Here is a 12,857-nt window from a genome sequence, read left to right on the forward strand (position 1 = left end):
TACCCCATTCCTGCATCCATCTTTCTCTTATTCTCCACCCCCCTCTGTCTCTATTCTCTATCTACCCCATTCCTGCATCCATCTTTCTCTTATTCTCCACCCCCTCTCTGTCTCTATTCTCTATCTACCCCATTCCTGCATCCATCTTTCTCTTATTCTCCACCCCCTCTCTGTCTCTATTCTCTCTATCTACCCCATTCCTGCATCCATCTTTCTCTTATTCTCCACCCCCTCTCTGTCTCTATTCTCTCTATCTACCCCATTCCTGCATCCATCTTTCTCTTATTCTCCACCCCCCTCTCTGTTTCTATTCTCTATCTACCCCATTCCTGCATCCATCTTTCTCTTATTCTCCACCCCCCTCTGTCTCTATTCTCTATCTACCCCATTCCTGCATCCATCTTTCTCTTATTCTCCACCCCCTCTCTGTCTCTATTCTCTATCTACCCCATTCCTGCATCCATCTTTCTCTTATTCTCCACCCCCTCTCTGTCTCTATTCTCTATCTACCCCATTCCTGCATCCATCTTTCTCTTATTCTCCACCCCCTCTCTGTCTCTATTCTCTCTATCTACCCCATTCCTGCATCCATCTTTCTCTTATTCTCCACCCCCTCTCTGTCTCTATTCTCCATCTACCCCATTCCTGCATCCATCTTTCTCTTATTCTGCACCCCCTCTCTGTCTCTATTCTCTATCTACCCCATTCCTGCATCCATCTTTCTCTTATTCTCCACCCCCTCTCTGTCTCTATTCTCTCTATCTACCCCATTCCTGCATCCATCTTTCTCTTATTCTCCACCCCCCTCTCTGTCTCTATTCTCTATCTACCCCATTCCTGCATCCATCTTTCTCTTATTCTCCACCCCCTCTCTGTCTCTATTCTCTATCTACCCCATTCCTGCATCCATCTTTCTCTTATTCTCCACCCACCTCTCTGTCTCTATTCTCTCTATCTACCCCATTCCTGCATCCATCTTTCTCTTATTCTCCACCCCCTCTCTGTCTCTATTCTCTCTATCTACCCCATTCCTGCATCCATCATTCTCTTATTCTCCACCCCCTCTCTGTCTCTATTCTCCATCTACCCCATTCCTGCATCCATATTTCTCTTATTCTCCACCCCCTCTCTGTCTCTATTCTCTCTATCTACCCCATTCCTGCATCCATCTTTCTCTTATTCTCCACCCCCTCTCTGTCTCTATTCTCTCTATCTACCCCATTCCTGCATCCATCTTTCTCTTATTCTCCACCCCCTCTCTGTCTCTATTCTCTCTATCTACCCCATTCCTGCATCCATCATTCTCTTATTCTCCACCCCCTCTCTGTCTCTATTCTCCATCTACCCCATTCCTGCATCCATATTTCTCTTATTCTCCACCCCCTCTCTGTCTCTATTCTCTATCTACCACATTCCTGCATCCATCTTTCTCTTATTCTCCACCCCCTCTCTGTCTCTATTCTCTATCTACCCCATTCCTGCATCCATCTTTCTCTTATTCTCCACCCCCTCTCTGTCTCTATTCTCTATCTACCCCATTCCTGCATCCATCTTTCTCTTATTCTCCACCCCCTCTCTGTCTCTATTCTCTATCTACCCCATTCCTGCATCCATCTTTCTCTTATTCTCCACCCCCTCTCTGTCTCTATTCTCTATCTACCCCATTCCTGCATCCATCATTCTCTTATTCTCCACCCCCTCTCTGTCTCTATTCTCTATCTACCCCATTCCTGCATCCATCTTTCTCTTATTCTCCACCCCCTCTCTGTCTCTATTCTCTATCTACCCCATTCCTGCATCCATCTTTCTCTTATTCTCCACCCCTCTCTGTCTCTATTCTCTATCTACCCCATTCCTGCATCCATCTTTCTCTTATTCTCCACCCCCTCTCTGTCTCTATTCTCTATCTACCCCATTCCTGCATCCATCTTTCTCTTATTCTCCACCCCCTCTCTGTCTCTATTCTCCATCTACCCCATTCCTGCATCCATCTTTCTCTTATTCTCCACCCCCTCTCTGTCTCTATTCTCTCTCGACCCCTTTCTCTCTCTCTCTATCTGTCCTCCCTTCCATCTGTTCTCTAGATCTATCCTCTTTCTCTCTCTATCTGTCCTCTCTCTCTCAGAGGTGGTGTAGGTTAGATCAATAGCCATTACCAGCCCTGCTGCTGACATGCCATTCATTTCCACTGGAAGAGAGACCTGATACTCCCTCTGAGACCAGACAGACAGACAGACAGACGGACGGACGGACGGACGGACACATACAGTCACACATACACACAAACAGACAGAGACACATACAGTTGAAGTCGGAAGTTTACATACACCTTAGACAAATACATTTAAACTCTGTTTTTCACAATTCCTGACATTTAATCCTAGTAAAAATTCCCTGTCTTAGGTCAGTTCGGATCACCATTTTATTTGTGTGTTAAATGTCAGGATAATAGTAGAGAAAATTATTTATTTCAGCTTTTATTTCTTTCATCACATTCCCAGTGGTTCAGAAGTTTACATACACTCAATTAGTATTTGGTAGCATTGCCTTTAAATTGTTTAACTTGGGTCAAACGTTTTTGGTAGCCTTCCACAAGCTTTCCACAATACGTTTGGGGAATTTTGGCCCATTCCTCCTGACAGAGCTGGTGTAACTGAGTCAGGTTTGTAGGCCTCCTTGCTCACACACACACTTTTTCAGTTCTGCCCACAAACTTTCTTTAAGATTGAGGTCAGGGCTTTGCGATGGCCACTCCAATACTTTGACTTTGTTGTCCTTAAGCCATTTTGCCACAACTTTGGAACTATGTTTGGGGTCATTGTCCTTTTGGAAAACCCATTTGAGATGTTGCTTCAATATATCCACATCATTTTCCGACCTCATGATGCCATCTATTTTGGGAAGTGCACCAGTCCCTCCTGCAGCAAAGCACCTCCACAACATGATGCTGCCACCCCCATGCTTCACGGTCGGGATGGTGTTCTTCGGCTTGCAATCCTCCACCTTTTTCCTCCAAACATAACGATGGTCATTATGGCCAAACAGTTCTATTTTTGTTTCATCAGACCAGAGGACATTTCTCCCCATGTGCAGTTGCAAACCGTAGTCTGGCTTTTTATGGCGTTTTGGAGCAGTGGCTTCTTCCTTGCTGAGCGGCCTTTCAGGTTATGTCACTATAGGACTCGTTTTACTGTGGATATAGATACTTTTGTACCTGCTTCCTGTTTCATCTCCACAAGGTCCTTTCTATGGTGTTCCCATAGACCAGTTGATTAAAGCGTGGTGCCTTAATGACTTGGGCTCTAAATAAGAGGTCAATTAGATGTAAATTAGATGTAGGAGGGGAGGAGCGAAGCTGAGAAAACACAGAAAGAGAAGGAAGGAGAGAGTATAGTAGCTCAGCAGCAGTACAGTGAAGTAACTCTCCCTCCTTCCCCTCTCGCCCCTTGTCCTTTTAACACACCATCCCTAGCCATGGTGTCGAGAAGAGCTTAGTGTGTGTGTGTGTGTGTGTGTGTTTGTGTGTGTGTGTGTGTGTGTGTGTGTGTGTGTGTGTGTGTGTGTGTGTGTGTGTGTGTGTGTGTGTGTGTGTGTGTGTGTGTGTGCGTGTGTGCGTGCGTGCGTGTGTGCGTGCGTGTGTGCGTGTGCGTGCGTGCGTGTGTGTTTTGGATGGCGGCAGGGAAAGGCTATACATCTTTGGAATGTGCTGGCTTTGTGATAACCAGGGGAGAAAGGGATGGGGGAGGGATGGGGGAGGGAGCGATGGGTGGGGGAGGGAGGGAGGGGTGGGGGAGGGAGGGAAGGATGGGGGGAGGGATAGAGCAACGGAGGGAGGGAGGGAGGGAGGGAGGGAGGGAGGGAGGGAGGGAGGGAGGGAGGGAGGGAGGGAGGGAGGGAGGGAGGGAGGGAGGGAGGGAGGGAGGGAGGGAGGGAGGGAGGGAGGGAGGGAGAGTTGCTCACGTGGGAACGACTGATTGGGGACAGTCTAGATGGCCAACACAAACAAATAGCCTTGGCTCTGGGAACCACTTGGAACACACACACACACACACACACACACACAGTTATTTACGACCCCACCGGTTGGGAAGGAAGGAGGCCATGTTTTATAACAAAGCAGGGAAACGACTTGTCTGGCTGTGGGTCTTTTTTGTTCTTAGACATACCTTTATTTGGATAGGCATTTCATTGCTTTCTGCACCCCTCCTGTGCATATGCTTTTTGGTCATGAAAATTAGCACATTTTCTACATTTTGCTTCTCTGTTATGTCTATATCTGACCATTATCTTTCTCTCCCCCCCACCCCCTCTCTCCAGGAGCAGATCCCAGGTCTTCAGGACCCATCTGTCCCCCGTTCAACCCAGACCAACTACAACAACCTGCTGCTCATCAGGAGGCACCTACAACAGGTACTGAGGGAGAGAGAGAGATAGAGAAAGAGGTAGAGAGGGAGATAGAGAGGTAGAGAGAGAGGGAGATAGGGAGGGAGATAGGGAGAGAGGGAGATAGAGAAAGAGGTAGAGAGAGAGGTAAGGAGTGGGGTAGAGAGGGGTAGAGAGTCAGGTAGAGAGAGATAGGGAGGGAGGTAGAGAGGGAGATAGGGAGGGAGATAGAGAGAGGTAAGGAGAGAGATAGAGAAAGAGGTAGAGAGAAAGGTAAGGAGGGGGGTAGAGAGAGGTTGAGAGAGATAGGGAGAGAGGGAGATAGGGAGGGAGATAGAGAGGGAGATAGGGAGGGAGATAGAGAGGTAAGGAGAGAGATAGAGAAAGAGGTAGAGAGAGAGGTAAGGAGTGGGGTAGAGAGAGGTAGAGAGTCAGGTAGAGAGAGATAGGGAGGGAGGTAGAGAGGGAGATAGGGAGGGAGATAGAGAGAGGTAAGGAGAGAGATAGAGAAAGAGGTAGAGAGAGAGGTAAGGAGGGGGGTAGAGAGAGGTTGAGAGAGATAGGGAGAGAGGGAGATAGGGAGGGAGATAGAGAAAGAGGTAGAGAGAGTGGTAAGGAGAGGGTAGAGAGAGGTAGAGAGAGATAGGGAGAGAGGGAGGTAGAGAGAGGTAAGGAGGGGGGTAGAGAGAGGTAGAGAGTCGGGTAGAGAGAGATAGGGAGAGAGGGAGGGAGAGAGGGCGATAGGGAGGGATATAGAAGTAAGGAGAGAGATAGAGAAAGAGGTAGAGAGAGAGGTAAGGAGGGCGGTAGAGAGAGGTAGAGAGAGAGGGAGAGAGAGGTAAGGAGAGAGATAGAGAAAGAGGTAGAGAGAGAGGTAAGTAAGGCGGTAGAGAGAGGTAGAGAGTCAGGTAGAGAGTGATAGGGAGAGAGGTAGAGCGGGAGATAGAGAGGTAAGGAGAGAGGTAGAGAGGGAGGTAGAGAGATAGAGAGAGGTAAGGAGAGGTTGAGATAGGGAGGGAGATAGAGAGAGGTAAAGAGAGAGGGAGATAGAGAGAGGTAAGGAGAGAGGTAGAGAGGGAGGTAGAGAGAGAGAAATTGACCGACAGACAGACAGGTTCTTGGGCTTTTTGAAGTTTGTTTGTTTGTTTTTTGGCCAGTGTCTTTGTGTTAATAGATAAATACTGGGATGTTGTGTTGTTCACCAGGAGCAGAAGAGGCAGATGGAACAGATGGCTGAGTGTCAGCAGGGGGCAACATTTACAGGTACAGTCAAACTCCACACTAACATGTAAATATAAACTCAGCAAAAAAAGAAACGTCCCTTTTTTCAGGACCCTGTCTTTCAAAGATAATTCGTAAAAATCCAAATAACTTCACTGATCGTCATTGTAAAGGTTTAAACACTGTTTCCCGTGATTGTTCAATGAGCTATAAACAATTCACGAACATGCACCTGTGGAACGGTCCCTAAGACACTAACAGCTTACAGAGGCAATTAAGGTCAGTTATAAAAACTTAGGACACTGAAGAGTCCTTTTTACTGACTCTGAGAAACACCAAAAGAAAGATTCCCAGGGTCCCTGCTGATCTGTGTGAACGTGCCTTAGGCATGCTGCAAGGAGGCATGAGGACTGCAGATGTGGCCAGGGCACAATGTCCGTATCGTGAGATGCCTAAGACAGCGCTACAGGGAGACAGGACAGACAGCTGATCATCCTCGCAGTGGCAGACCACGTGTAACAACACCTGCACAGGATCGGTACATCCGAACATCACAGCTGCGGGACAGGTACAGGATGGCAACAACAACTGCCCGAGTTACACCAGGAACGCACAATCCCTCCATCAGTGCTCAGGCTGTCCTCAATAGGCTGATAGAGGCTGGACTGAGGGCTTGTAGGCCTGTTGTAAGGCAGGTCCTCACCAGACATCACCGGCAACAACGTCACCGATGGGCACAAACCCACCGTCACTGGACCAGACAGGACTGGCAAAAAGTGCTCTTCACTGACAAGTCGCGGTTTTGTCTCACCAGGGATAATGGTCGGATTCTCGTTTATCATCAAAGGAATGAGCGTTACACCGAGGCCTGTACTCTGGCGCGGGATCGATTTGGAAGTGGAGGGTCCATCATGGTCTGGAGCGGTGTGTCACAGCATCATCAGACTGAGCTTGTTGTCATTGCAGGGAATCTCAATGCTGTGCGTTACAGTGAAGACATCCTCCTCCCTCATGTGGTACCCTTCCTGCAGGCTCATCCTGACATGACCCTCCAGCATGACAATGCCTCCAGCCATACTGCTCGTTCTGTGCGTGATTTCCTGCAAGACAGGAATGTCAGTGTTCTGCCATGGCCAGCGAAGAGCCCGGATCTCAATCCCATTGAGCACGCCTGGGACCTGTTGGATAGGAGGGTGAGGGCTAGGGCCATTCCCCCCAGAAATGTCAGGGAACTTGCAGGTGCCTTGGTGGAAGAGTGGGGCAACTTCTCATAGCAAGAACTGGCAAATCTGGTGCAGTCCATGAGGAGGAGATGCACTGCTGTACTTAATGCAGCTGGTGGCCACACCAGATACTGACTGTTACTTTAGATTTGTTCCCCCCCTTTGTTCAGGGACACATTATTCCATTTCTGTTAGTCACATGTCTGTAGAACTTGTTCCGTTTATGTCTTAGTTGTTGAATCTTATGTTCATACAAATATTTCCACATGATAAGTTTGCTGAAAATAAACGCAGTTGTCAGTGAGAGGACGTTTTATTTCCCTATTCATTCCAGGAAGTATTATCTAAATAATCTTGGCTTTCATTATCTCTAGCAGGTACTCAACATGACATGAAATTAGAAGTATGGATATTCTCTGGTCTTATACTCGCTATCTCCTTCCCTCAATATCTCCTTCCCTTTCTTCTCTCTCTGTCTCCTTCCCTCACTTCTCTCTCTATCTCCTTGCCTCTTTCTAGGTGGTGGTCGGCCTCTCCCTCCAGATTGTGTTGGAGGCGGAGGTTACCCCCTGGGTGTTCCCCAGCTATCCCACGGTGGTCCCCTCCCATCTGGGCCCGGCCACCTCTCCCTTCCCCCTGGACATCCAGGCCACCCAGGCCAACCCGGACCCCCAGGATCTCTCACCCAAGTGGGCAGGCCGGTGGGCGCCTTCATGGGTGGTCCTCCAGGCTCCAAGCAGCCCCTCTATCACCCTTCACAGGTAAGATAAACTAACAGTTGAGACAAGAAGGTTGTTTTTGTGTTTTTCTTGCATTTCCTAATTCTCCTTGTTGTTGTTTACAGGGTGGAGAGTTTGTTGGTGCTGGTGGTATGCCAATGAGACAACCACAGTTGGCACACGGCATGATGGGAATGGGCGGTCCTGCTGGTCCTCCAAGGCCTGGGATGCAGCAACAGGTGTCCAGGATGGGTATGACAATCGGGGGGTTGGGGCCCGGGTCAGGGCCTGGGTCGGGGTCTGGTCACCCACAGCATCTACGACAGGCCCTGCACCATAGTGGTGGAGGGGCACCACTCCCACGGATGATGTTTACCGCTCAGCAAACACACCAACACCAACAGACTGCAATGTGGCCTCCTCAGCAGCAGGGGGGGCTAGTGAATTCCATGCAGCATCGCATGCCCTGCAGCGATGGCCACATGGACCCGTCGGCTAATCACCAGCAGTCGCACGGACACATATTTCCTGGAGGGGGTGGGGGCGCCAACGGAAGCTGCAACCCGAACCCCAACGCCCAGTTTACCCAGCAGGCATTGCGGTCGGGGATGCCCGGAGGCGGGGGTGGTAACAATTTTGCCCCCCACCAAGGACCTCCATCGTTACCCTCCAACCAAGGGGTCGTGGTGCCGTCCTTACCCAGGAGACTGATGCAGAAGCTGGGTGTATACACGGCAGGGCAGCCCCTACCCTCCATGGTCCACCAAGGGCTTCAGCCTGGTATGAGGCCCAGGGGACCCCTCTCGGCCCTGGCTGGAATGAAACCCATTCCCCCTGGTATGATCCACCACCCAGGCCACGGTATGGCCCCACCTAGCTATCCTGCCTCTGGGGCCGTCGTCGCCAAACACCCACACCAACATCCCCATCCCCATGGGCCTGGGTATGGACCAGGTCAGGGGAACCCTGGACACAAGCTACCCCCGTATGAGTACACTCAGCGGGGGCAGAGTAATGGGGGGATGGGGGGTAGACCTGGTGGTGGTGGAGGAGGGGAGGTAGACTTTATTGATACTCTGGTGGGGTCGAATGAGGACTGGCTCAATAACCTCACTATGATAGACGAGTACCTGGAGCAGAACTCATAGGAGTGTGGTCAAAGGTTAAATGTCAGGGGTCAGTAAATTGACCTCATTCCTGTATAGAAACACTGGGGTTAGGAGTGTGACATGGACAGGGGATATAAAGGGTGTATGAAGGCTTTATAACTGGTAATAACAGGTGTGTGTACATTTCTAGAAGGTTGTAGAAAGTGCCATGGTTATACCTAACTTGAATGGACGGTCTGAGTGAATGTGATTGGTTGCTTCAGAGTGATCGGAGCACTACACAGCCAATCCGCTGCTGCCACATAAACCAACCTCCCACCCCAAAATGGCTACATTCCCTGCAAGGTGTGCTGTCCCTTATCGCTGGAGGCCATATTGGAAAGAGGGAATGGACTAAAAACGGAACACATGGAACACACAGAACCTCATCATCACATGGTTACCTGGGAAACAGAAGCTTCACTCTAAAGAGGAAGCAACAGAGTAGTGGAGTCTCTTTGGTTGTTTCTGTGTCTGAAGCTTGAACAGTGGACTAATAAAGTTATTTGAAATCCTCTCCCTTGGAGGGATTTCTCCTATCAAAGGGATAGGTGTATAAAACACACTGTGATTGGATAAAATCAATGTCCTCCAGCAATGCAATTGGTCCAATGTTTTTCAGTGTATTATTGTGATCTGTTTCTAAAATAGCAGTTGAATTTGCAACACCAAATCTGAGGTTTACTTTTGTATCAAAGTCATTGAGTGTGATTTGGAAGCCAAGCTCAAAAACACAACAATTGCAGATTAACCATTTGGATTATCTCCTGCTCTCACATAAGGTCTTTGAGCCAATCAAAGGTGAATTAATATACAGGGAAATACAGCCAATCTCTGATCAATTTGGGGTAATATAAATCACTGATTGGCCAAAGGAACTACAGAGGTGATCAGCCAATGTTGCCATGGCAATTTGTTATCACTAGATCAGTTATGAGATCAGTTATGTGGGGGCTTGTACATAGTAAACTATTTTGATTGGGATCAGGTGTGTGGGGGCTTGTAAATAGTAAACTATTTTGATTGGGATCAGGTGTGTGGGGGCTTGTAAATAGTAAACTATTTTGATTGGGATCAGGTGTGTGGGGGCTTGTAAATAGTAAACTATTTTGGTAAACTGTATCATACACAAAAGAGAAGTACACATATTTATACTTCTTTTCTGCAGATTAAAAGTCTTCAGATTCCCTTTGTACATAAATAATAAAATAAAAAGATTGAAATTATAGCTCACAAAATGAAATCTGTTTTACACTAGAAGAATCTTATTTTAATTTGTTTTAAATATGCAAGACAATACAGTTTGGGTTTTTTCTCAGTAATACTGTGTATTACAATGTTATGACATAATTGTTATGTTTTTGACATAACGCGACTCCTTGTGCCCCAATGGCAAAAGGGTTCTTTTGAAAGGTGATGGAGAACATTTACGAACACACACACACCATCTCTCCATCTCTCACTCTGGCACTACCCCGCACTCCATACCTGTGAGGTGAAAGTTGATAATCTTGGTCCATCTACTGTAGTGTAATATCTTTGTTCACAGACAATATATCTGTCAATTTAGACATTATCAACATTTCATTACAATCCAAGACTACAATATATTCTGATCTGTATGACCTTTTCACAAGGTAAACAACGTGTAAAATGGAAGGCACTATCATAGAATTAGAATGAGTAGAACAGGCACACCCATTCAACTCAATTGTGCTACTGAGTTCCAATTCCTTTCGTTTCGTTCTATTTCTAATGGCACTTTGCTATGTATGCCATTCCAATACCCACAACAATCTACTGTGCCGCACTCTATAAGAACACATGTAAATCGTCTATAGAGTTGGCTCCTCTCCTTGTCTCCTTTCCTTCATTCACACTGATCTGAACAAAATTACTGGTCGGGTGAAAGCTGGTTTGCTAGTAGGATTCCGCCATATTGCTTTCACCTATCCTATTCCTATCTATTCACATTGGTGCTGATGACAGAGAGGAGACTAGGAGAGTAAGCTTGTTATGACTATTAGGAGGCACCCCCAGCAGGGTTTCCCCTACCTTAGGACCACACGGCGATTTATAAGCCATGACAAGGGGTTAATCGATTATCTGTGATTACATTTTTGTTCTTGTCTTGAGTTTTTTTATTTTATATATATAATAAACTGTATAGATGGGAAAAAAATAATGAAAATAAATGCCGTCTGGCTTTTTTATTTCACACTGTTTCTGCCAAGTTCTGTTTTTCACTCTGTTTTTTAATAACTCCCTTCCTTTTCCACTTATTTTTCATTCCCGAGGTGTTGCCTAGTTTAATTACCATGTCTAAACAATAGCCTTCCACTCCTATTCTTCCCTTTGTCTAGCATGCGTCACGTTGACACGTTCCACCTTCCATGATGTTAGCTAGTGGCGGCCTCTAGTGGTCATTCTATGAAGTACACATATAAACTCCTGGGCATTTTAATGTGTCCAGTAATGAGCACAGGACAAAGCTTTCCCGTCAATTCTGCAGTTAACGTGATTCATGACAACGTCGCACTATGGAACCATAGTGGGGGAAACCTTGTTCACTTCTCAAGCTTTCTCTCTGAACATATTTTGAACCCAAAGGCTTTCACATGTTTGCACACACACACAAACACTTTCTCCCCGAGATTGTGGTTAACAGTCATCCGACACGTCGACAGTAAGCAGAAGCTCTGTGTGTGCATGTGGAGGAGTGTTTGTGTGTGTTTGCGTGCATGTGTGTGAAGCGTGTGAGCGTGTAGAGCGTGTGTATGGCGGTCGTATGCATCATTGAACTAGCATGCATTTAGCTGCAGGAAACAAATGACCTCTCATGATGCTTCTCTATGAAGTAGCCTGAATCTCTCCACCCGATGTCATTATTGTGTGTGTGTGTGTGTGTGTGTGTGTGTGTGTGTGTGTGTGTGTGTGTGTGTGTGTGTGTGTGTGTGTGTGTGTGTGTGTGTGTGTGTGTGTGTGTGTGTGTGTGTGTGTGTGTGTGTGTGTGTGTGTGTGTGTGTGTGTGTGCGTGCAGAGATGGGCAGTATTTGTGTTACATGTATATGAAATACGTATTTCAATTACAATTACTTTTGCCATATTTATTTCACCGGCCTGAACTATAATTCAATGTATTTTGTAACAACGTACTTTCCGGGGCAGTAATTTATATTTTACAAATACAAAATACTTTTCTATATCATTTTTTATAGTGGTTCACAATTTTGTGGACCCTTTCAACCTGCATTGGTATAAGAAGTCTGATGGCACTATGGTGTGATAAGAGTGTCTGCCTGCTAAATGTCCAAAATGAACACTTGCAAAGCATGCTGGGTATTATTGTAATGAGCTCCGCCACAAAACATGGCCAATAATTATATCCAGTGAGCTTTGCATTTTTACATTTACATTTACGTTTTGGTCATTTAGCAGACACTCTTAACCAGAGTGTCAGAGTCAGTGCATTCAACTAAGTCAGATAAAGAACTGCATATCACAGTCCTTTGTTACTGAGAATGTTGTTGTAGTTGTAGTGAGGCATTTGAAGTGACAAAATACTCCAATATACCTGTATTTTATGTAAATACAATACTTTCAAAAGTATTTAGTATTTCAGTTTGATATATTGGTCTATATAGTGTCTTGTAAACTCAGCAAAAAAAAGAAACGTCCCGTTTTCAGGACCCTGTCTTTCAAAGATAATTCGTAAAAATCAAAATAACTTCACAGATCTTCATTGTAAAGGGTTTAAACACTGTTTCCCATGCTTGTTCAATGAACCATAAACAAATAATGAACATGCACCTGTGGAATGGTCATTAAGACACTAACAGGCAATTAAGGTCAGTTAAGAAAACTTAGGACACTAAAGAGGCCTTTCTACTGATTCTGAGAAACACCAAAAGAAAGATGCCCAGGGTCCCTGCTGAACGTGCCTTAGGCATGCTGCAAGGAGGCATGAGGACTGCAGATGTGGCCAGGGCAATGAATTGCAATGTCCGTATTGTGAGATGCCTAAGACAGCGCTACAGGGAGACAGGGCGGACTGCTGATCGTCCTCACAGTGGCATACCACGTGTAACAACACCTGAACAGGATCGGTACATCCGAACATCACACCTGCGGGACAGGTACAGGATGGCAACAACAACTGCCCG

The 12,857-nt window shown here is 46.5% G+C and overlaps 1 protein-coding gene across 1 annotated transcript in view; it reads left to right on the forward strand.

Moving 5' to 3' along the window:
• The window catches only part of LOC135510322 (trithorax group protein osa-like), a 157,986-nt gene extending 147,074 nt beyond the window's left edge, over nucleotides 1-10,912 (forward strand). Inside the window, exons 3-6 of the mRNA XM_064931158.1 lie at nucleotides 4,318-4,410; nucleotides 5,589-5,646; nucleotides 7,347-7,588; nucleotides 7,672-10,912. Of these exons, the coding sequence (XP_064787230.1) occupies nucleotides 4,318-4,410; nucleotides 5,589-5,646; nucleotides 7,347-7,588; nucleotides 7,672-8,694 (1,416 nt within the window). The 3' untranslated portion in view covers nucleotides 8,695-10,912. The remainder of the gene's footprint in view (nucleotides 1-4,317; nucleotides 4,411-5,588; nucleotides 5,647-7,346; nucleotides 7,589-7,671) is intronic.
• Nucleotides 10,913-12,857: the final 1,945 nt, after the last annotated feature.

The sequence above is a fragment of the Oncorhynchus masou genome, chromosome 23 (genome assembly GCF_036934945.1).
Source record: "Oncorhynchus masou masou isolate Uvic2021 chromosome 23, UVic_Omas_1.1, whole genome shotgun sequence".
NCBI lineage: Eukaryota > Metazoa > Chordata > Actinopteri > Salmoniformes > Salmonidae > Oncorhynchus > Oncorhynchus masou.